General features: G+C 40.2%; 1 protein-coding gene across 2 annotated transcripts in view; it reads left to right on the forward strand.

Moving 5' to 3' along the window:
- The first annotated feature begins 606 nt into the window (after window positions 1-606).
- The window catches only part of LOC133161163 (A disintegrin and metalloproteinase with thrombospondin motifs 16), a 32,489-nt gene continuing 7,538 nt past the window's right edge, over window positions 607-25,557 (forward strand). Inside the window, exons 1-17 of one of the 2 annotated variants that reach the window (XM_061289434.1) lie at window positions 607-865; window positions 1,011-1,098; window positions 4,568-4,923; window positions 8,972-9,374; window positions 10,274-10,476; window positions 13,528-13,611; window positions 13,815-13,974; window positions 14,994-15,099; window positions 15,179-15,316; window positions 18,413-18,566; window positions 21,281-21,376; window positions 22,187-22,335; window positions 23,072-23,244; window positions 23,406-23,536; window positions 23,736-23,859; window positions 24,164-24,408; window positions 24,537-24,672. In XM_061289434.1, the coding sequence (XP_061145418.1) occupies window positions 716-865; window positions 1,011-1,098; window positions 4,568-4,923; window positions 8,972-9,374; window positions 10,274-10,476; window positions 13,528-13,611; window positions 13,815-13,974; window positions 14,994-15,099; window positions 15,179-15,316; window positions 18,413-18,566; window positions 21,281-21,376; window positions 22,187-22,335; window positions 23,072-23,244; window positions 23,406-23,536; window positions 23,736-23,859; window positions 24,164-24,408; window positions 24,537-24,672 (2,896 nt within the window). In that variant the 5' untranslated portion in view covers window positions 607-715. The remainder of the gene's footprint in view (window positions 866-1,010; window positions 1,099-4,567; window positions 4,924-8,971; window positions 9,375-10,273; window positions 10,477-13,527; window positions 13,612-13,814; window positions 13,975-14,993; window positions 15,100-15,178; window positions 15,317-18,412; window positions 18,567-21,280; window positions 21,377-22,186; window positions 22,336-23,071; window positions 23,245-23,405; window positions 23,537-23,735; window positions 23,860-24,163; window positions 24,409-24,536; window positions 24,673-25,557) is intronic. The other variant, XM_061289435.1, reaches the window with a different exon arrangement.

The raw sequence follows: 25,557 nt of genomic DNA on the forward strand, positions 1-25,557 counted from the left end.
TTAAATAATTTTACAATACCGTATGGTGTTTCCGCCATCTATCAGGAATATAAATAAATCAAAATGTCTCTCACTGACCAGGAGAAGACATCCATGGCATCCATATCTAATACAGAGAAAGTCTTGATAGTAAATGCATATTTTTAGTGTCAGTCAGCCGGTGTTAATGCAATTCAATGTTTGCACACAATTAAAAGCAATGAGCATGGCTGAGAAGTCATTGTTTCCTATACAAGTCATACTCATGATTTTATGAAAATAAATGCATGGAGTTTTTAGAATTGTGCAAAATTTAGTAGATATTTGTGTGTCATTATGGGTTTTAGATACAATTTGAAAAAATTAGAAACCAATTATAGTATGCGAAACAGTGTCGTGACAATCAGTGCAGGGGATTAAAGGTAAATCAATTATGATCGGCAAAATCTTGCATTTTACTCTGACTTGATCATGCTTTGATTGAGTATGTTGAACTTCTGGATCTATGTTTCTTTTTAAGAAACCAACAGTGTGAATCATATGACAAACAATACTGAGGGGATTTCAAGTGTCATCACCCCGTGATGTTCTGACGATAACATTGTGATATGCGCTTACTATTTCTTGTGCATCCATTCGCAAGAGAGAAAGAGAGAGAGCGAGAGAGCGAGAGATGAGGGGGGGGGCGCAAAGTGGCTCTGAAAAGGACTCTCTACTCTGCACATTAAAGTAGGCAATGATCCATTCATCAGTACTTCAGTTACTGGGAGAAGCGTACCTGGCACCTGGAGACACGGCGGCTTTGTTACTGACCTGCGCTGAAAGGATGCGTCACTTGTGGACGATGTTATTTTTCCATTTTGCTTGCAGTCTCGCATTAGGTCAAGTAAGTTGCGGGTGCGATCGCTCAGGATGCGTGCAAATGCACTGTGCAATTGCAGGAAGCTGTCAATTAACGCGCCTGACGTGACTTATTGGGATTGTTGTGTCTCACATTTACCTTCTACAGATTCGTTACGTTCTTTTTGCAGGGCGTTCTTTTAAATTATGGTGCTGCAAGTATTGAGTCAACCGGCTCATCGGATCTACTTCGATCTCTTGGTTTACCTCAGCACACAGGTATTTTGAGAAGAATTATAATTTTGACTGAGTGATTGTCTTTTTGCATATATTTCCTGGTTTACTCATGCCTGCGCTCATACTTTTAAAGAAGTGCCTCTCCTCACCGCTGCGGGGCATCGTGCCCGGTTTATTATACATCACCACTGAGAATGCACAGTCATCAAATAGTTAGGTTCTCCATCAAATTTTTAGATTCCTTTAAGAGAATAGTATTGTGATCCAATGACAAACAATTGTGCCAATGTCATTTCTGAAGACAGAGCAACTGCTTATTGAGAGAGGTTCATCTGTTTTATGTTTTTCCACTGCAAATCGATGTGGTTTGCTGCATCAGCAACTGTTTTGGCCACGCAACCATGTGGATTATTAGATTTTTGTTATGTTTCCCAATTGGCATGATAAGCGGACAATGTGACAAATAAACCCTCCAAAATTCAACTCATTGTGTGTTAATATGGGCTCTGACTATTAGTAGTTCTCTTGCATGATGTTATTCAGAGATCTTTTGGGTAGTGCATAGAACAGGGGTCCCCAAACTTTTTCCTGTGAGGGCCACATAACCTTTCCCTTCTCTGATGGCGGGCCGGTGGCAGTTTGTAACAGAAAAAGTGTGACGATCGTAGGGGAGCTTAAAAAAAATATTGTTTTCCAGAAAGCCACACATAACCAAATAACGGTTATTTAATAACCCTTTCCAGGTTCTTTACAGAAAAAAAGTCAGGAAACAAATAATAACACTATTAATGAAATAAATAATAACTAAACCCTCTCTGAGTTCTTCACAGAAAAAACAGGAAATAAATAACTAAATAACTCTCTCTGGGTTCTTCATAGAAAAAAAACCATGGAACATTAACTTTCTGTTGTGCCATGAACAATCTTAACAGATAAAAGTTCAGCTCAGTTGTCAGAGCAGAACCTCTCTGACACATATGAGCAGTCTCTTAAAGTTCTTGTGTTCCTTCCTTATAATCCTTTTGTAGGTTCCAGTAGGCTTGTAGACACTGCTGTCTTTTTTGTTAAAGTTTGATAGTGCGTCATAGTCTGGAGTAAAATTTGTTGTGGCAATTCTTAGGCGAGATCCGAGGTGTTTGTCCGTTTACCTCGATCTGTGACGGGTAGATGTTGACGTTCATGTGGCTGAACGTCACGTCGCGTACGTCGAGCCAAATTGGCAACTCTTTTAAACGCTCGTCACTGTGTTCACCCTGCTTTACTTGGGCGACATTTTAACGGAAGGATTCCAGGGGAAGGTTTGTGGGTGGCTTTAGCGCAAAACTGCATCTGAAAGCTCAGCGCGCAAATTACAAGAATGCTGTCGTCACAGCCCACGCTCTAAATTCGGGACTGATACAAATAGAGCGCGAGTGCGCCATGTCCGTACACGCACTTGTGAGTGTGCACCGAGCTTTCTGACACGGCTTCCGGTAGTAAATGCGCAGGCGAGCGCTTCCCCATCTACTGGGCAAACGCAGTCATTGCAGGCAAAATGAGCAAAAAAAAAAAAAAAAAAAAGTTTAATAATACAATTTGTTCAGGGTTGGCGGGCCGGATTAAACGGTCCCGCGGGCCGTATCCGGCCCGCGGGCCGTAGTTTGGTGACCCCTGGCATAGAAGGTTGCGAAAATGGGTTGGAAAGGAGGTCCGATGTCAAAACTACCAAGGTACTCACCGGTCAGACCTCATATAAGTTTGTCTACTAATGGCACTCAGGAGCCACTAAACCAACAAACTAACCATTGCATCTCGTCACGTTCCATCAGACAAGATATGTGTGCTTGTGTGCTCAGTTCCCGTGGACTCTTTGTTTGTATACTGTCAGACATGGGTCGCTGCAGATGGTTTTTGAGTCAAGGGGTGTGGGGGACAAACAGGAGTGGACCTAAATGTGTGTGTGTGTGTTGGGGGAAGGTAAATGAAGATAGTTAGACATGTTTTGCATTTCGTCTAAGTGCCTTCATGTCTGCAAAGTAGACTCTTCAGACTTGAAGGATTTGAGGGCTCCTTTGGGGTCTTTGTGGTAAGATCACACAGCTAAATAAAAACTTCAAGGCCGAGAGATGGGCTCCACATTATGACCACCCATGCTAAAAAACAGCAGTAATAGTGCATGTTGTTTGAAACAACTGCACCCATTAATAAGCATAAGTCATGTTGAGAAAATGTGCTCCATGTCAGCATCAAAATGCATCACAGCTTCAAACCACCGATACGTGATACTGATGACACACTGTCTGACACTGTCTATGTTAAGATCTATGTGCTATATTTAATGGATATTTGGGTATCTTAAAACAGGTCATAATAATTGGTAAGTGAGACTGGCTTTTGTTGACCGCAAGGTTTATCTATTTATGATGGCTATTAGCTAATAATTCTACTGTGTATCACTTTCCTTTGGCATGACAGTTGTACCATCATACAAGTGTACCGCTATAACAAAGTCAACAGTGAAATTGAATATGTTTGCTTGCTGGTTTCTTGCAGACTCAAAGTTCATCAAGTACATTTTATTAGCTTCTAGAACCAAGCATCCACTTTCACCATCACAGACATTTGCATGGAAGCACCTAAAAATGAGGCTGGTTAATAACTGTTCAACATAGAGCTAAGAAATGTGGAGACGAAGGGAACAATATGGGAAAGTCATTGTGTTGTGGTCCAAAAGGTTAACATGTTTGGTTCAATTACCATGGGCCATTAGTAAAGTAGCTGGCCTATGAGGCCTCTATGACCATCTGCCTTTGTGACCTGCAGTTACTTGACCTCAGCAAAGGTTTAAAAAAAAAAAAGCAATAGTAAAACTTGAGTCACTCGCCGCTAAAGTGGCTTGGTTGCAAATTGTTTTTCTTGAAACCCTTTCTTGTTTTGAAACATTCCAGTAAAACTAGGACAAGTATAAAATGTATTGTAAGAATATAAATACAAGGAAGAATCGTTTTTTTAAACTGCTAAACACAGAGCGTAAACTGAATGATGTGCTGTTTATGCAAAAAAAAAGTTAACATGATTGGCTGTCTATGACTACCAAATAAGGTGAAAACATAAAATATAACCGAGAAGTATTAAACAAATGGCAACCTGGACCAACACATGGACTAAGTTGCTAAGTCACACAAGTATTGCAAAAAAGCAGAGAAGAGGCTCAGATCACTGGGCCATAATTAGTCAAACTCAAATATACAAGTCAAGATGTGAATGAGCGAACACAACCCTGAGTGCAGTGTTGACATATTGTAATAATTGACGTGGTTTTCAACTGACATTGTCATTGGGTTACTTTTTGTCATTTATTTCTAATGTTTCATATGAATGCCAAATTCAAATTGCCTATCTTTGCATGCAGTCTAATTGATAACATTTCAACATTTCCCTTTCCATCACATATTCCCAGAGTTTCTTGACTCAAACAATTCAGCATTTCTGATGGCATACTCATTTTCATTCATTTTCCCATCCTGACCAGAATATGAGATTGTATCTCCGTACGAGGTCAACCACCAAGGTGCGTACATTTCCCATAAGATTGCCCACCATCAGCGCAGACGACGAAGATCTGCATCTCCAGATGCGTCCACCTCAAACACTAATGGCAGCAGTGAAACAACTCACTTCCGGGTGAGCGGCTTGGGGCAGGACTTCCACATGGAGCTGCAGGAGGCTTCCGACACCCTGATTGCACCTGGCTTCACCATCCAGGTCTTGGGAAAGAACGGCACCAAAAGCCTGAGGGATTACCAGCAAGACCACCTCTGCTTTTACCAGGGGTCACTGAGGCTAAAGGTCAACTCGTCAGTGGCGCTGTCCACATGCATGGGGATGGTGAGTCTGAACATGCCTGGAGTCAGATTACGAAAGGGTATGAATGAGACGGGAGCAGTCGATAAATTAGGTCTATGTGTGTGTGTGTGTGCGTGTGTGTGTGCGCGTGTTCAGCTGATACATTGGTGGACCCATTGTAATTTGTGACAATGACAAATCCTTGTTTCATTTGTTCAGTGTCGACAGTTGGCGGGATTTCATTTTTTTTCTTGGTGGTCCTATTTGCAACATAAAACTAAATAGGGAATGACAATAATTGAGCTTAAGTCAAGCAGCTCCACCATAAGACTGTAAATTGCTATGCTAGTCCTCTTAGCATTCACGAGAACAAAGGACTACATTAATACAATGTAATCCGCTCAGTGTTGAACTGACATTCACAGTAGGCAGATCAATTCAACGTTGTTTTCTTCTCTACGTTCAAGTTCAAGTACAAAGCAGGACATGTCATTCCAATTATTTCAAGGCTGTGTGAGCAAGTAAAAACAGGATATACTTTTGCTTGTTCCTGATTTATTTTCAATTACTTTCAGTCGATTCCATACGGGTATTTAGTAGTTGGAATTGTTTGTCTGAGACCTTCGCTCTTAAACCACAAAGAAAGGCACCCTTGGGATGCTTCTTTGTGTGTGGCAGGATTACAGAATAAAAAAGATCCAGTCAAAGGCGAGCACTGTGTAAATGTAGTTTTCGTGCTCGGGCTGACTGGTGACAATGTCATCTCCTTTTTTTTTTTCTCAAGACTGTGTTGAAATGACCCGGAAACTACTAATTCACAGACTGGTTATTGTCCGTCAGGGTATAGCTTACACCGGCACACTGATGGAAAAGTAAGGTGACTTTAAATACATCGAATAAAATAGATGAGATTGGTCATTGGTATCCCCAAGAGACATTTTGAAGTATGGAAACATATTTTTACAAGGTGTTACTTTGGAAAGTCATTGTGCCCTGGGCACCCACGTAGAGAGTTGATCATCTTTAAGTGAAGTTTCCAATCATAAAAATTCTCATCGTTAAAAGTGAATGATGGTTGCAATAAAAGCCAACCAGATCGAATGGTTGCCTGCCAATCATGGGAAAAATGTGCGGCAACTGACGTGGAAGAGGAGTCCATAAAGTAATGATTTTATGTGTCTGCTTCGTACGACATTATTCTTTCTTTTATGGGACTGTCCCCTCCACCCCAAAAGAAAAAAACAAAAAAAACATATTTGAAGAAGAAAGTCAGGGATAGATAGAAGACAGGAAATAGTGCCGGTGGCAGACGCCCGGCCAGAGCTCCAGGAGGGCGAGTAGACTTTTTAAAAGCCACCCCTGGAGTCCGGCCCGGGAACTAGCGTGGCTTGGATGGTTCGTAGCCGTCCTCCTGGAACTCTGTTTGGCCATGGCTGTGTGCCATGGAAGCCCCCCTGACCTCCAGCTGGAGGTCCGCTGGGGCCTCCACGGATATACGTATGTATATATATATATACGTATATATACATATATATAAGACTGTGGTAGGTTGGCCTGTACAATCTTCACATATCGTCCATCTTGCCTTGATTATAATGTGAGCAAGTGTTAACTCATCTGTTAACACTTGCAGGATGACAATAACATTTTATGTGGCTTACTTAGCAATACTAATCACAAATGGCATTTTTTATTGAATAGGCATTCTTCTCAAAACATGCATAAAAGTCATTGAAATACTTGCCACATTTTGATACTAATCTGACCTCTATGGCACAACATGATTTTGTGAAAAAGCTTTTAGAGGTACCTGTGCTTTCCTCTTGTAAAAGGCTCGTTACTTGCTTTAGGGCTTGCAGTGATAGCGATGACAGAATGATACGCATTCGTACTACCTCTGGGATTTCCAAGAATATTTAGAATGACTGATGCGCCTTGGATGTGATGCAGCTTTGAAAAAGTGCCGTAGTCACTTTTCCTATCAAGGAAAGCTAATCAAGCGTTCCTACAAGATGACTTGTAAGTCAATTGGAAAATGTGTTCCTCGGTTCCAATGTCTTCAAATGTGTGTGTTTTTTATGGTAAGCCAGCAGATGACTGAGGTTTGGTCTGCTCCGACACTAGCATGAATCCTATGGCTGTATTGAGCCTCGTGTTGACAAACACTATTAAAATAAAAGATCCACATAAATTTGTTGTTTTAGCATTGATTGGAAGGGGCATTTCTGTCAACTGTATTGCAGTGGACCACTGTATTTTATTGTGCTCACTGATTAGTAAAAATATGTAGCCTGGCAACAACTGCAGTATTTCCCCTAACAAATCGTAGTTCCAAATTGTTTTGGGGCTTTATGCCAGGAGGAAAGGGGACTCCACACGTGGTCAGGTGCATTTTTCCATATACTGAACACTTCCCTTTCTTAGTTCCGTTTTCAGCAACACTCCCAACGTTTCCTGTTGCGGCTTGTCTGGATGCGTCTGACTCCATAGAAGACAGCTGTTTGTGCCGTCCCAAGTAGTGTTTCAGGCATTTTATGACTGCTATTCGCACCTTGTGGAGTACAGTGTGTAATCTGATGACTTTGCTATTTAAGGTACTCAGTAGAGTGACCAAATCTTTGGATATAAGAATGTGGTAGTAGTGGATGCAGATAGACAAAGATGAGATATTTAATGTTCAAATTGATCAATGTTATTGGTTTTTGGAATGTGGGGTGCAAACTATTTTTAAGTGGTTGTTTTTTCCATCCCAAAAGAATAACTTAATCATATGTTGGCATAAATGAAGAAGGCCTGAAGTCAAAAGTTGTTAGATTTGTTGCTGGTCACTTAAAAAAATAGCCACTAGTGTAATCAGAACAGTTACTAAATATAGCGACAATTTGGCTCAATTGACACACAATTGATGTGTTTTGTCATTTTACAGGCCCTAACAGATAAGTGCTGGGCTCTAAATCATAGTACTGGGTGTAAACATAACTGTTAATATGTTTGTTTTTCTGAGACACACTGCTTATTGTGATTATTATCTGTCATAAAAACACCCGTAAACAATTTTCATTTGTATTGCGCATTGTTGATGGATGGTCCTTTTCTTGTTTCGTAAATTGCTGTTTTAATGCGAAATGGGCAATGATCTGTTTGAGACTAATGACATACTGCTCATGTCAATGGTAATATAAAGTATTGTAAACTGTCAGCAGGAAACTCTAGACAACTGTGCTCGCCGTATTATTAGACCATTATTTTTGACCAGCCACAGCCAGACGCTGAGAGTCAGTAAATACTTATTTAATGAGAAGCGTCACTGTCCAAATATACAGTGGGTATGTGCTGGCATAACTGGCGGGGGACACCTACAAACACATGTCGTATGTATCCACACATAGTAACATGCATACTATGCATACTCAAGTTTCTGCTGACCCGCAACATGCACATAAGGTATAAACTATCCATATACACTGTAGATTAGCTAACAACCACCCTGCTGCTACTATGGAAGCCCATTAAAGCGTTCAAAAGATTTCCACTCTTCACCCACAGATTGGTGTGATAAGAAACATGTGTAAGCATTCATTTGGAGAGACCTCTGTCTTCTTCCTACCAATTGCAAGTCATCTAGGTCGACCCCAAAAACAAACATGATAGAGAATATTTAATGATTTCATCATTTTGACTTTAAACTACGCATTAGTCAGAGGTTATTTGAAGTTGTCAAGTCACTCAACTCAAGATGTATAATAGCGATATGAACCAGTCATCGTCACTTAATTTTCTTTTTATCTGACAGCCTGATATAGATTTTCAACAGATGTTGAACATGAAGAAACACAGCCAGTAATTAAGGTGGGCCAAGTTGAATCTTGACTAATTGCCAAGAGAGACAAATAGAAAGGTTAGAGGAGAAGGGGAAGGTTTGTATGTCTATGTGGAGTATAACTGCACCCCTTTAGGCTACTTTCCATGTCTTGCTGGAAATGTTGGACAATATAACTATATAAAATATAAAGTGATTTGCTTGTCATATTTCCATATACACTTATGCTTGAAAAAATAGGATAACTGGGCTTTGCATCTTGTCCTCCAGTCAGGTTTGATTCGCACTCAGGATGCAGACTACTTCTTGAGGCCGATGCCCCGCCACTTTGCTCAAAAAGAGAACTTCACAGCACCTTCCCATCACCAGCCACACATTCTCTACAAGAGTGACAGGGAGAAAGCTCATCGCTCTCGGGTGGTTCAGAAGAGATCACCAGATTCAGTCCCTCGTAAATCAAACAGGAATTATGCCACGGGACGCCAAACCCAATTAAAGACTGATGAACAGGACCAGGATCAGAAACAAAGTGATTATTCCAGCAACAGTAACAGACATGGTGACCAGCAGGAGCATCACAGCAGAGAAAACTTCCACAGCAATCATCGGCAAGAGGATGACTACACATACAAAGAGAAGCAGAGGCAACACTTCTGTGGAAGACGGAAGAAATGTATGTAAGGGAAACTTCTCATTCTATTGTAAAGTATCCAAAAAAGTACTCTGTTATTGATGCCAGGAATATGCAGAAATGCAAAATGAAGTGAGATTCACAAGGAGTTCTTAAACTTCCACCCATGCATTTTCTATACTGCTTTTTCTCATTAGATTTGAGTAATCTCCTATTCCAGTTGTCATTGGTCGAGATGTGGGGTACGCCTTGGCCTGACTGCCAGTCAATCACAAGTCACAGATAGGCATCCATGTGCACATACAATTATGCATACAAGTACTATACACATCTATGAACATTTTTTTAGTCTCACTTAACCTGACATGCATGGTTTTGGAATGTGGGAGAAAGGGAAAAAAAAAAGACATTTCCATTTAGACTTAGTTTGTCATGACTTGAGAAAGGTTATGGGAAATCTTCACTGTACGTTTGGTTGAATATTCACTTTACACCACAGTAAATGCTTGGGCTTGACTTTAAGATAATTTAACATTAACTAGAGGTCTGAACTGGTACCAACACCATTAACCTGCAGAGCTCCAGCTGTCTTCCCTGAGTGAAAACACACAGTGTTTTCATTCTCGGAGGATAACATCATTGAACACCTGTGCTATGTTTTAGTCACAAATCGTCATTGGCGGATAACCTGCTTACAACTACATAAGCAAACATTCAATCCAGAAAGTGTAAATTGATAATAAAATAACTGTTATTAACGGAGAAATTTTAGGGATTAGGCTAATCTAAAAAAATGAAATGGGGTGATTGGTTCCAGATTAACGGCCCTATTTTAATTGACGCGTACCCATGCACTTTATTTTGGTTAAAGATGAAGTTCCAATTGCTTTCATTTGCCAGTGACTTTTTTGTATTGTCCTAATATTTGTCCCCATCCCCAGACATGCCAAAACCTCCGACAGAGCATCTCTCCCTGCTTCCAGATGAGTACAAGTTTGTTCCCAGGAACAAGAGGGCAATTATCGTAAAGAACCAAAATAATCGAAACCTCAATGTCGAGACTCTGGTGGTCGTAGACAAAAAGATGATGGACAACCACGGCCATGAGAACATTACTACGTATGTCCTAACCGTGCTCAATATGGTGAGAAGAGTCTTTGTTTTACAGTTGCATCACACACTGATTCAATATTACTTGCAATATCCACATCGCTTTACTAACATCTTAAAAACTAGAAATATAATAATATACTAATAGTGTATGTAGTATAATTTATAGAGTTGGGGTGTGACAATATGTGGAAGCAATGGGTCCCATTTTTATAGTCTTTGGTATGACCTGGCCGGGGTTTGAACCCACAACCTTCCAGTCTCAGGGAGGACACTCTACCACTAGGCCACTGAGCTGGTGTCAGGCTGCTGGTGACATCAACGCTGGTTCATCCCAGGGCCGTAGCTAGACATTTCTGGCACAGGGCAAACACTGCCAGCCCCGTATTTACTGTCACAACCCCAACTAACTGTCCCTTGTGTCAATCTCCACTTTAACATATATTTATGGGTGGTTCTCAGAAAGTGTGGTTCATTATGATTGTCAAACGCCGACTCACTTTGAGAGGTACTGTTTTCATCCCTTTACAATCAGTCATCAAATTTCACTGCTTAACATATTGCAGATATACTGCAAATAAAAACAAAACAAAAAAAAACTTGACTGAGATTTGTGTTGTCGATTGTGTGTGAATGTATTTTAAATGAGGAAAAATGGCAGTCCTGGCCGCTTCCTCTTTGTGACATAAAAACACACTTCCTACCACAGGGTAGCACTCATAATCTACTCCCTCGATTTACTGTATACTTCCAGCAAAGCGACTTTAGTAAATTCAATTTGTTTGCTTCAAAATACAATTTTACATGTTTAAATAATCATTTTTCTATCCTACAATGATCGAGTAAGATTCGTGTCTATCATGGGGTCCATTTTATTGGCTACAAATGTTAAATAAAATAGATCGATAATTTTTTTCATGCTAGTTGCACATCCTAATTCTATAATGTATTCTTGCGTGTGAGTCAGCAGAGCGGTGCACAGTTTAGGTACAGACATGAAGTATTTTGCAAAGTGAATGCTGATAATTTGTTGGCGTCTTCCGTGCCTCATAATTAATGCTGCGTTAATGAAAGTCATTATTTATCATTCAGAGTTCATTTTCAACATACAATTGGTCATTTGTACCAGTTGTCCTTTATCTGAAGATAGTGAAGCTGTTCAAATGTAAAAATAATTAATTAGATTATATATTTTTTTTAACGTGACTGCTCATTGCTTGGTGCACAGGAACCAATATGACACATTGGAGTAGACCACGACATTCTCAATCTCTTGCAAACAAAGGGGTAAGTGAACTATCATTACATCTTCAGAGCACACTGCGGGAAGGTTTGATTCAGAGCATGTATAAATGGTTAATCTGGTTTCGAGCAAGTTTATCTCCCGCTTCTGGACCACAATTTCTGAGAACCACCCATATACATCCACACATGCATGCATACTTACAGTTTATACGTGCAAAAATAGATGAGCAAAAAGTCTGATGCTTACTTGTGTTTGGCTCAGTGACACCTTTCAAACCTTACTCTGTCTTTAATTTGGGGTTAAGTGACTGCCATTCTTATTTATCAGAGAACCCATCTGAAAACATGACACTGATATTGCAATGACCTCATGGCTGCACAGCTCAGTGTTCCCTTGTCACTCTCAGATGATCTGAAAGAAAATTCTGTCATGCTCATTTTGTTTCTTAATGACAGACTGACAAATCCAAAGATAATCCTTCTATTTTCAAAACATGGCTCCCATGTCGAAACTCGGTCAAGTCAATCCAGCCTTCCATCCATTTTCTATACCGTTTGTCACTACGGGGGTCGCGGGCGTGCTGGAGCCTATCCCGGCAGTAGGCGTGGGACACCCTGAACCGGTTGCCAGCCAATCGCACGGCACACAGAAACTAACAACCATCCACACTCACACCTAGGGCCAATTTGGAGTACTCAATCGGCCTACCAAGCATGTTTTGGGGACGTGGGAGGAAACCAGAGTGCCCGGAGAAAACCCACACGGGCACGGGGAGAACATGCAAACTCCACACAGGGCCGGAGGTGGAATCAAACCCGCACCCGCCTGCCTAACTGTGAGGCTGACGCGCAAACCATGTCACTTAAATGCAGTATAAAATTTCAAACACACTCACACAAAATACTGACCCTGACCACACTAATTCCCATAGGTATCTAAAATTCTGACATAGAAAATCAAAGCTCTAAGCTCCTCCACCACCATTTGTTAGCCATATAGTAAATATTACTATAATAAAATATTATGAATTAAATATTACAAATTATATCTTATATTTGTATACGATTATATATAATCTATGAATATAAGTATACATATATATTATAAGATTTTTTACACGGAGAATTATATAAATAATCTATAAATAATTATCTAAATAAATATATACACTACCGTTCAAACGTTTGGGGTCACCCAAACAATTTTGTGACCCCAAACCTTTGAACCGTAGTGTATGTTTCTTAGTGTCTTCTATATTTCTGGGTGTGGAGTAAGACAAAATATGATTACATGTAAACATGTTTTGTAATCATTTTGAAAATATAAGGAAATCCTTTATTAGTCTCATAACACGTGTAAATCATCAAATGAAAACATTCACTGATTTACTGTAGCTGTTTTGGAATTTGAAAATCTGGTATGTGTTTTGGGAGATCTCAACTTTAAGTAAGTGGTTTTGATTGTCTCTTTGACCTCAGAGTTTTCACTTAAATTTGGTAACAAAACACAGCCCTGAGTCAAGACATATGTCAGTACAGGAAAACCCCCAAACATCAGCACCATAAGGAAGGAATGTGAATTTCAAGATTAGATAAACGCAGAGTGACAAGTACCTGTGGTATTTACTCAACCTGATTAAATGGCAAGGGTGAGCAAGGGCCCAAGATCAAGAGACCATTCAAGCTTTAACATGAATGTCATAACATTAGGAACACCTGCACAGGATAATGCCGAGAAAGTCTTGACACCAAGGGTATCTTTTTTTTTGTTTGGACTACCTTTTACTACCTGACAATTCACAAGGTGCGAGAGTCACTGCTTATAATATCTTATGTCTAGGTGTCGAGCCTCTTCAAAGATGGTACCATAGGAGGGAGCATCAATATCGTTATAGTGGGACTTGTGCTACTTGATGAAGAGCAGGTGAGAATAAGGCAAATGAAAATGGACAGGAAGATTTTTTTATAAGCTTTGGAAATTGATTTGCCATGCTGCTGTAGGTAGTAGATACATACTGAAGTGTGGTATGCGTTTTGAATCAGTCATGATTTCTACTATTCAAAATCTTTTTCTACATGGCTTTATGAAGACTGAGTTTAGTTCCCATCTCTCCCATTATCTCCCAGGATGGGTTGGTGATCAGTCATCACGCAGACCATACACTCAACAGTTTCTGCCAGTGGCAGTCCACTCTTGGAGGCCAGGAGGGTCAGCGCCATGACCACGCCATTCTACTGACAGGACTTGACATCTGCTCGTGGAAGAATGAACCATGTGACACGCTAGGTACATCTTTGTCACTGTCATTGTACTTTTTAAAACTATCCATCTAACTGTGAGTAAAAATGATAACGGTACTTATTTGGGACAAAAAGGGGAGCTGTATGGATTGCATATCATAGCGTGCAACTAAAAGTCTATCAGGACAATTTGTTTTTTGTGTCAACTCTTTTCATTTATTTTGTGCTTTTTAAGCCACAAGCTTTCATCCATTATAGTCCCCTCTTTCTGGGAAGATGCTCTTTGTCTTTGTTAAACGGTGTGACACATAGAAACAGATGTTAAAAATGTTTCATTTTTTTTAATTCAGTGAAAAAATAAATAGGCTCACAGACAACAAACAATTATCTGAACTTCTCTCCCATAAAAATATAATTAAGGCCAGACCTTTGCATAATAAAACATATTTGTTCTCGTAAATCAATGGTTTCACAGTTATTAGGGTCATTGTTGTTTTTACTTAGACCACAGCACATTCTTTGCTGTATTATAAATTGAATATGTGGCTGCCACACACACACACACACACACACACACACACACACACACACACACACACACGCAATGTAACACAATGAGTTGAGTAAGTGGTATCTAACACAACCGCTTCATTTATGTAATTACAATCCAACTACTTTATTGTCCGTCATAGTGTGAGAAAAACACCTACACACGCACACACACACACAAACACAATTCAGTGAGCGTGTGCGTGTCTTCATGACTATGTTAAAAAAGAAAACAGTTAATTGCAGGATACTATATTCCTAACGGTGCACACAAACATCTACAGTATATTTACACAGCGACTTCTGTTCCAGAAATAAAAGACAGCAATCAAAACAGATGCTCAGCGGCAGTCACCAAAATCAAGCCTATTTATTTGTGTTACTATTTAAATTGTTTTAGACTAGTTTGTTAGCATTGATAATACTCAAGGAGTTTATTCAGCATTCACAAAACATACAGTATTAAAGGATGCTGCAAATTGGAGTTGAAATATAAAACTGTCACACCATTTTCAGGTTTTGCCCCTATAAGTGGAATGTGCAGCAAGTACCGGAGCTGCACCATTAATGAGGACACAGGTCTAGGATTGGCGTTCACCATTGCCCATGAATCTGGACATAAGTAAGGATTTCCAACTTTGCCATAATGACAATGATTGTTTCTTTCTACTAAACAAATATATTTTGTTTTCATTCTTCAGTTTTGGAATGGTCCATGATGGCGAAGGAAACATTTGTAAGAAGTCAGAAGGCAACATCATGTCTCCCACGTTGGCTGGTCACAACGGTATCTTCTCATGGTCTGCATGCAGCCGCCAGTACCTCAGCCGTTTTCTCAAGTAAGAAAAGACAGAAAGCAGTCATTTGAGCTATTCATAAATTAAATTACATTGTTACCATGAGACAATTTGTTATAGAAAAGGGTAAAAGATGTATATCCATCCATCCATCCATTTTCTGAACCGCTTAGTCCCCACGGGGGTCGCGGGAGTGCTGGAGCCTATCCCAGCCGTCATCGGGCAGTAGGCGGGGGACACCCTGAACCGGTCGCCAGCCGATCGCAGGGCACACGGAGACAAACAACCATTCGCACTCGCACTCACACCTAGGGACAATTTGGAGTCTTCAATCGGCCTACCAAGCATGTTTTTGTGATGTGGGAGGAAACCGGAGTGCCCGGAGAAAACCCACGCGGGCCCGGGGAGAACATGCAAACTCCACACAGGGAGGGCCGGAGGTGGAATCGAACCCGCACCCTCCTGACTGTGAGGCGGACGTAATAATAATAATAATATTATTCAACATACTGGAGAGGAGAATTAAATGTTCCAATTACGTTAGTGTAAACCGCTCTTAAATTTGCAAAATAAATTATGAAATCGTTTTCATAATATACCGGAGGGTTAAAAATATAGCTGATATTGGAACTAATATTCATACTTAGTATGAGTGAGTGTCCACACAGACCTAAGTTGTGTGTGTGCTGTATGTTTGTGCAGTAACTTTTTCACGCATGCAGCCTGCTCAGCCAAGCAAGCAAGTATGCATTGAGTGTGTGCGTGTGTTTGAGTGCGTGCGTGCATGTGTGTTTCTTCTGTGAGAGAGAGAGAGAGAGAGAGAGAGAGAGAGAGAGAGAGAGAGAGAGAGAGAGAGAGAGAGAGAGAGAGAGAGAGAGAGAGAGAGAGAGAGAGAGAGAGAGAGAGTAAGAGAGAGAGCGAGAGAGAGAGAAACAGACAGCTGCAGAGCCAGTGTTCCTACTAAATTTACCAATGTGGTTACTGAACTGGCAAATATTCCCACTCACAGTTGTGGAGACACGGGGCTTTATTTTCATAGACAATGCATCATAAATGACAGCAGTGTGCATCAAACCATCTGAATTATTGTAGAAATCAATTTGTTGAAGATGTTTTCATTATCATATTTATTACATATTTTTAAAATCATCCACCTTAGTCATGACACAGCTATGGGGTGGGGGACACACACTAACATGAAGGATTGGAGGTAAGGCAGTATCCGAATTCCTACTTCACAGAGGTGATCTGTGATCGCTCTTGCCAACTTCTTGCACTTTCTTGTGAACTTACTTGAATTACATCTATCTCCTCTCCGGGACTCCAGTCAAAATTATCTATAAATGGAGAAAATTTAGCACTCTAGCTACCCTATTATGAAAAGATGACTACAAAAGCATAGTGCAGAATGCTCAATGAGATTAAGAGAAATCTTTAGGGTTGGCTAGACACTTTCAGAAGTCTCTGTTGACAAATTTACATAAAACATCAAACAGGAGTGGATGTCAATGGAGGACACAAGCTGCTGCTTTCTTACAAAAAACAATGTTGGCAGTCTTGTGTGGACAGACCAGCGTCAAGTTGTTTGGAAAAAACACACAACGCGATATGTGGGGGAAAATAAATTGGCACCGCAAATCACCATTAAAACCTCATGTTAGCTGTGAACTATCATCATGGTTTGAGACTGCTATACCTTCTGAAGGCCGAGACAGATTGTTATCATTGACCAAAGTTTTGCAGAGGAATTTAGGACCATCTGTCTGCAAATTGAAATTTAACATAGGATGAGTGATGCAATAGGAAAGAAACCCAAAGGACTAAAGTAAATTACCAACAGAAAAGCTTTAACAGGAGAAAACATGCCTTTTCTTAGAGGCCAAGCCTAAGAGTCCTAACCTCGACCTGATTGAGAATATTCTCTTGAGGGATGACCTCAAGAGAGCAATTCACATCAGGCATCTCAAGAATATTGCTGACGGGAAGTTGTGTAAACAAGGATGGTCCAAAATGTCGGTCTGATCTGCAACTACAGGTAGCATTATTGCTGCTGAAGAAGGCTCCACTAATTATTAAATCCAAAGCTTCACATAATTTGTCCATAATTATATGCATACTTACATATGTTTATAACCAATTTTAGACATTTTATGAGCAATGTATGCAGTAACCCAGATCTTTTTTCAAAGGGTTTCAAAGTACATGTTTGCTGTAATGCTGAATGGCTCCAGCAATGTCAGTTCAAAGAAGCTTTGTGAAAGTCAGCCTCCACTCTAACCCTTCTTATCGTCAGTCATCTATGACTAAAAAAATAAGTCTGCTTCAGCATTTTAAGTCACACAACTAACAGTCATCTTACATGACAGTCTACTTAAAGAAACGTACAGATGTTTTTGTTGGCAGCAGCTTTTAAGCTCATCCAAAATTCTGTCATTCATAAAGGTGCATTCTTATCTTTTAGCTCATCTGATGACATGTAGACATGTGCAATGTACTGATATTAAATACAAAAGTACAAAAATAGTGGCCTTGAGAAATATTACAATGTTTGCATTGAAACTGTTTAAATATTTTGTCTTTTTCTGCTTTTTGAACCTTACTTCTAAACTGAATTCCCCAGACTGCTGTGTTTAAATTTTCCACACTGAGATCACTTAATTTTGGAAATCCCCCGCTTGTCTGATTACAGGTGACATAGCTTTTTCTCTTAAAATTGAGTGCTAATACATTTAAAAAGAGGTTTGCTAGAATGTTGTGTTTCCATAGCAATACAAACAATCAGTCGTGAGTAATGTGGCTAGAAAGATAAGGATGTCCTTCCATTCATCAGGAGACATCCCAGTTTATGTATTTTCTCACCAGGAATAACTCTAAGTAGACTGTGTCAAAAGTTTCCCACTAAAATCCTTGCAATTTATTTGTTATACTAGCCAACCTAACATACCATGAAAGGGTAAAAAAAAAATTGATTTGGATTTTATTCTTATGGGGAGCACAGTGGGTGGGAAGAAGGCAGTTTATTCACTATGAGAAGAATACCACATCAACGTCTTGTGGACATGTGACTATTAAATGTAAAATACCAAATGGAAAGAACAAGAACTCTGATGTATTCCGCCGTCCTGTACTTTTCACCAGCTCGGCGCAGGCTTTGTGCCTATCAGATGAACCAAGTGGAGTCGAGGAGTACCGTTATCCCGAAAAGCTGCCAGGGGAGCTGTATGATGCAGACACGCAGTGCAAATGGCAGTTTGGGGAGAAGGCCAAGCTCTGCACCCTTGATTTTAAAAAGGTTAGGGTTCTTTTTTTTTATACATATACAATCTTGGCATTGCCTCGATGGAGTGGTTTGTACGCGATTTTTACTGTGAGAGTTGAATTGTCTGTCAGTCTGTTTGGTAACCAGTCCAGAGTGTATCCCACCTCTTGCCCAATGTCCGATGGATAAGCTTCATGTCACCAGCAACCCTAATTAGAAAAAGCAGTAAACTACAGTACTCTTTGTAGTAAATCCCACTTGGATGCTAAACTGTTCATATGCATGAATGCTAAACTGTTGTGCTGCTATATTTCAAGACTTGAAACTATGATTTAGGGAATGAGGTCAGAGGGGGGGGGAAATGCACGGAGGAAAGCACGGGTGAAACTGACTGTGAATCTCAGGCTTGCTTGCACTTGTCTTGCACATGCATGGTGTCACTTTTGCACATCCACACATGCACACACAAAGTCAAACACACACAAAACAACAAAGAATTTTGCAATGCTGCTCATAAAATAATCACTGACTCTATGACAAAATTTACACTGGCTCGTCGCCAGTGGGAATCGCTTCTTGTTGCTCTCCCATTGTCAATTTACTGCTGAGGTTGCCGTTTGACAGTCTGTCGGGTATTTTATTAATCTATTTTCAATTAGATGAAGTGACTTTTTGATTTTGCAGATGTACTTCATTACGTGGCCCATTGTGTGAATGAGCTGCTTGAGTGTCATTGTAAATAATGTAAACAAAAATGAACATCTGGATGAAAACGCTACGCTAATAATAAGGCTGAACGTTTGCAAGTGTATTCAATAAACTCTGAACTAAAAATATTTTACTTTATTAACAACTGTTTTTTCAAATTGAAAACAGGAAACGAGAGAGGTTTAGATTAGCGTGTGTTATTTTCCCACTAAAGTAAATGTCATAATCATCCCTCTGAGGTTATTATTTTTAATTTCCAACCCTTTCCCTACCAAGGGTTAAATCTCACTGTAACTTACTTAAATGAGGTTTAACATACAGAATTTGTACAACATGTTGAAAAAGATTGAAACAAGGTTCTTCCTTCCTCATTGCATAAACACATGTCATCCTCCTGAACATACTTGTCAAAACACCTAAACATTGCAACGCCCTAAGCCCTATTTCACCAACAAACTATTTGTGCTCTCTTTGGGTTTTGTATCTGCAGTTGTGCCTGAATGCAATTTCCCTGCACATGCACCTGGTAGCACTGAGGTGCTTGAGTCCCTAAGCAACACTTGAACTCTTGGCCTTTCTCAATATTTGTCACTCATTAAACAAAACACGACAAGAATCAGCCTCTCAGCTGCAGTTTATTGCTCTGTGAGATCATGTATTGCCATTTTTGGAAGGCAATTTAAAATTCTCTCTATACTATGAAGCCCATAAATGGTGGGCTTTAGTAAACACCGTGCAAGGTAGATGAGATACTATACCATGTCTTCAAGGTGTATCTTTCCTCTATTTTAATCACATAATTACTCAATAAATGTAATGATCATACTACCACACATTTATACATAGTATGATAGGAAATAAGATGCCCAAGGTCCCAAAGGGGATTTGTCATGTAATTACAAGGAAGGGTAAAGAGTACTCCCAAGTGCTGGTAAGATGCTTGCAAGTGAATACTTCAGCAGAGTTGAACTGCCATTCGCTATTTGTTGCATTTTTACATTTTCTAGTCTTAAATAAGCTAAACAGCTGGACAAATAGACCTTATGATGGACTCCCGGGTGGCTCCCTTATGGCAAGGGGCTGACTCCAAGGTGCCTGTCAGCATCTGTGTTGCCTTGTCAAACTGAGACAGACGTGCAGATAGTAAGAAAATAGAATTGCTGAAAAATAGCAGGCTATGTTTTTCTGGCAACATGATCTGGGAAACCACACAGTGCTCCCATCGAACGATTTCAGACCACTGCTGAGAATCCCAACTGTTACGTATGTATATCATGTGAACTGAGTTTGACAGTTGTGCTCTATTGTTCTCGTGATTTAATTTTTGTTTTCTACTCGTCTGTTCAAATGAAAACACATCAAAAGCGCCCCTCTTCATTCAAGAATTACACCCTCATCAGATAACTTAAATGTCACTCCTCAATCATGTGCAGACTTCCACCAAACCAAGTCCAGTGTTTTATTAGCAGGCTAATTCATGGTCAGTTTCCTATTTCATGATACCGTTCATATAATTAAACGCTGATCAGATTTGTGTTTATGAGCGGCCAGCTACGTCAGCTATCTTGTACATAAATAGCTGACTTCATCGTATGTGACATGGAGCAGGGATCGTGTCAGGACCTGCAGCTTTGCGGGGGTTAATTCTTTGCAGGGTTCTTCTCACGTCAGCTGGGGCTAAGCTCTGGGACGTGACATCGGGTGGTGGTGTGGGTCGTTGGGCACTGGTCGTTGGAGTCCTCAAAGTAGGTGAAGAACTAGTTTAGGGTATCTGGCAGGGAGGGGACTTTTTGAGCATTGTTCATCCTTTTTCTTGTGAGGCACTTTCCACATGTTCAGAGTGCAAGTGAAATAGATTTGATCGGAGTATTTAACCCACCTGATGCCCGCAGCCAGCTTTTTTCCTGTTGCCCTTTGTCCTGACGCTAATAAAGTTGTTGCACTGTAAAATTGACTTATAAACTAAGGCTGCGAGTCACCATACTTTTAACATTTGGAAATGAAACTAAAGCAACAAAAATGCCTTCTTTTTCTTCCAGGATATCTGTAAGGCTCTTTGGTGCCACCGCATTGGGAGGAAGTGTGAGACAAAGTTCATGCCGGCAGCAGAAGGCTCCGCCTGTGGGCCTGATATGGTGACTTAACATTGTTTTTAATATGTGTGTGAAAGTTGTAAGAGTATCGGTGACAGAAGTCTGAATTTCAGATTGTGTTCTAACATTACCTGCAGAGATTTGAAGCAAGGTCATGCTCCCTTTTGAAATATGTTCTGTCACTGCTTCATGAGTTAATGCCTTTTTTAACCTCTATGCACATCTATTGGTCACTGACCTAGTATTCACATGACATCTAATCCACTATCAGTGCTGGGGTTAGCTGGATGGATCGCATGTGAGAGTGGTGGTAATTGTGAACCTCAGTGAGACCTGACCTCCTGTCTACTTGATCATTTTAAGCTCAAGACTAAATGCATCTGTGACAAGTGTTGAAATAAAACAGGGTTCTGGGTTTTCAATTTAAGAGACAAAAGACCCCCAAAGTAGCACTCAATGTTGCATGTTTATTCTACAAAGACAATATAAAGCATGCTTTGATTGATGAGTGCAGAGTTTCCAAACTTAATTTCTAGTCTCTCTGGTTTCAAGGAATTAGTATCAGTAGAAATAAGATCTAATGGGAACTCTTGTCTTGTATTTTCGCATTTGTATTATGAGTTAATTCAACTGCTGGTAGAGACAGTGAATAAGGAGCACAACATTTTCTTTTTTCCATTTTATAAATGGTGCCGTGACCTTTTTTTACATCAGTTAAATCTAGTTTTGACCACCCCTTTCTGCTTTTGTTGATATATACTTCCAAGACTATGAACTATTTTTAATATGTGTATAGGAATGATGCTGTGACAATGCTTCCTCGTAATGCATTTGCCGTATCGTCTTCTCTAGTGGTGTCGAAGAGGTCAGTGTGTGAAACACGGTGATGAGGGTCCGAGGCCCCAGCACGGCCAGTGGTCAGAGTGGTCAGCTTGGTCAGTCTGCTCGCGAACCTGCCAGAGCGGTGTCACCTATCGGGATAGGCAGTGCAATAAGCCCAGGTAGTGAAAACACAATACGCAACACAACCTTTATTACATGCACAACAAGAGCATCACTAAAATCTTGACGTGTCAAACAAATTACATGAAATGGGAACATACTAGTAGTACTGTGATAGCGAGATTGGTAGTAGGTAAGCACCACTTTCGTACTGTGTTTCGTACTGTGCACCCTAGAGTAGGACACTCAATGTGTGTCAGAAAGGTTTGGGACTCGAAAAAAAAACAAAGCTGCAATCTTCACAAGCACAGCCAACAAATTTGGATAGTTTCCACTGTGGCTTTTTAAGATCATTTGAAGGTTGCCGTCTGCTTGTACGGTATACAATTTGCTACTGTTTAGGTCTCATGGCATGTCTGTTCACAATCACCTGCTCATAAATCACTTGGGAATATTTGCATAATTACTCAGCCATGGAGCCTTCTATCAAAAGCTGAGGCCTCGTCTTCACCGGGTCTTGCTGACATTGTGACAAATGACGGGGGACAGAACGAGGGGGAGGGGGTGAAGGTCCTGTTGGAGAGAAGACAAACGGGTGCTTAGTGGGTGAGAAAATGGTGACAGATAAATGTTTTTAGGAGATGAAATGTGGCGATCCAAATCAGGAAATATAAGAAGGTAATCTGAAAGTAAAGAAAACAGATACTTGACAGTGGGCTAATATAACCGAAGGAGGCAGACGCTTTTAAATTATTGGAGCATTGCTCATGATCTGTGTTTGGATTCCTGTCACAGACCGTCTTATGGAGGAAAGTTCTGCGAAGGCTCTTCTCGGTCGTACAAGCTGTGCAACACCCACGATTGCCCCCAAAATGCCATTGATTACAGAGCACTGCAATGTGCTGAGTTCAACAGCAAACAGTTCAGAGGATGGCACTACACTTGGAGACCATACACAGAAGTGGATGGTAAGATAATATTTAAAGGGAGAGATGTGATTCCAGCTAAATTAAATTAAAAATTGTTGATGATAATTTTCTCTTGGAAAAAAGAGCAATTTCAATGTCATGATGCATGGCTTGTTGTGTGAAAATAGTCGTGAAAAGTTGAATGTATCCTCTCCTACTAGATCAAGACGTATGCAAGCTTTACTGCTTTGCTGAAGGTTATGACTTCTTCTTTGCCCTGGCCAGCAAAGTCAAGGATGGAACACTTTGCTCACAGGACAGCTCTAATGTTTGCATTGATGGCTTGTGTGAGGTAATCATTTCCAGGCTTATGTCAAACAGTAAGACTTGTTTCAAAATTGTTTCAAATGTTGGCGTTTTGTCGTGTTTGAATACCACAATGGAAGGGACCGCCACTCAAAACAGTTTTCCTTTTTTGCAGTAGATTTAATTGCATTGAATAAGTCAATGTATAATGACAGATGATTTTTTTTTTTCTTCTTTCTCAACAGAGAGTGGGCTGTGACCGTGTGTTGGGGTCTTCAGCTGTGCTTGATGTTTGCGGAGTGTGTAAAGGAGACAGCTCCACCTGTAAGACCTACAAAGGACAGTACACAAAGCAACATCATTCTAACCGTAAGTCATTTTTGTATCAAATGGTCCTGACAATTTTTTTATTTAATCTTCACAAATTAAAAAAAACACTGCACTGGTTCTTGATTTTAGACTGAAATGTGTACTTTTTTAAATCATTTTTAAGAAAATGTTAAAAATGGCAACTATTTTTGTTTATTAAAAATTCTTTAATTAACATACATTTAATAATACATTATGTATATTTTCAAATGCTGTTGCCTTGAATGGCCTTTAACCTTGCACTGACATAGTCAATCTTGATTTTCTGTACCACTCTGACTATTTTTACTGTGTTTCCTCACAGAGTATTATGGTGTGATCACCATTCCAGCTGGGGCTCGCTCTATTCGTGTTGAAGAACTGAATACATCAAGCTCCTACTTGGCGATCAGGGACACCCAGAGGCGTTATTACTTGAATGGACATTGGCAGGTGGACTGGCCAGGCAGACATCCCATTGCGGGAGCCATTTTTGAATACAAAAGATCTTACAACAGACCAGAGAGCCTCATATCAGCTGGACCAACTAATATGACTCTGGTTATTGAGGTAATGAATTGGTCTAACTATGGGTTTATATTTTATGTGTGAGTTTTGGTGCAGCAAATTTCACCTCTTGCTGCTGTGCTCATTTGTTTTACTTTGATACACACTTTCCATGAATTACATTCTTTCAGATATTGTTGCAAGGTTTGAATCCAGGTGTACATTGGGAATACACACTGATGAAAACTGATGAAGAAAGGAATCAATTCAAACACAATTACACATGGGCCATCATACGCTCCAAGTGCTCAGCATCGTGTGCCGGAGGTACATTTACTTGCTTATTACATCACTAACATCAAAACTGTAATACAAGGGTGGGTAACGTAAATAATGAAAACAGGTCACAATTTTTCATCAGTGCTACTTAGGGCCCACATAGGACCACCATCAACTGAATTTCAAATTTGCAAAGTCTGCACTCTGCCCTCGACAAAATATGTCAAAATATTACTTTTGACGAACTGCCACACAATTTCTTCACTCATTCATACCAAATAAACAAGTGCCTGTGCTTAATATACAAGTCTTTGCTCCTTTTGCTATCCAATATATACACGACTAGCTACCGGTCATTGGATCCATGTAACTTGTGCCAACCCAAACATAATAAGGACAGTTTGTAGATGAAGGAACAAACTCACAAGGCTCACTCCTTTGTGATCTCTAATAAGGCCTTGCAAGTTAATTGAAGAAGTCACCGTTCATGTCATTACTTAGACAACATTAGCTGCTCCTTGATGAGACACGGTGGTTTCTTTTACACAGACACACATGCACAAACACTAATAAGCATGCAGATGTATGGCTCTGACCAGTGGCTTTTGTTCCACAGTGGCCTTGTAATAACATGCCACACCGACACAGCTAATCACTGTGGTAGCCTGATGATTTGAGGTTGAAGGTCAGTGTGCAAAGTTGCATTACTGCACTTGCTGGCTTTGATGAATATGAACAAAGCCCCGCAGTGTAAGTTCGTATCGATTGATCTTGCAGGTTAAAGTTCCTCCCCGTGCTCATCATATCCACCGCAACCTCTTTGTGTCCTGATGGTGGACCACAAAGTTGGGGCCTTTTCTTTATTAAACAGTGTAACAGGCCTTTATGGGTTGACCTTGCTACATTCTAAAAACTAACAAGGGTGGTTATAGG

Source organism: Syngnathus typhle, linkage group LG10 (assembly GCF_033458585.1).
Source record: "Syngnathus typhle isolate RoL2023-S1 ecotype Sweden linkage group LG10, RoL_Styp_1.0, whole genome shotgun sequence".
Classification (NCBI taxonomy): Eukaryota; Metazoa; Chordata; class Actinopteri; order Syngnathiformes; family Syngnathidae; genus Syngnathus; species Syngnathus typhle.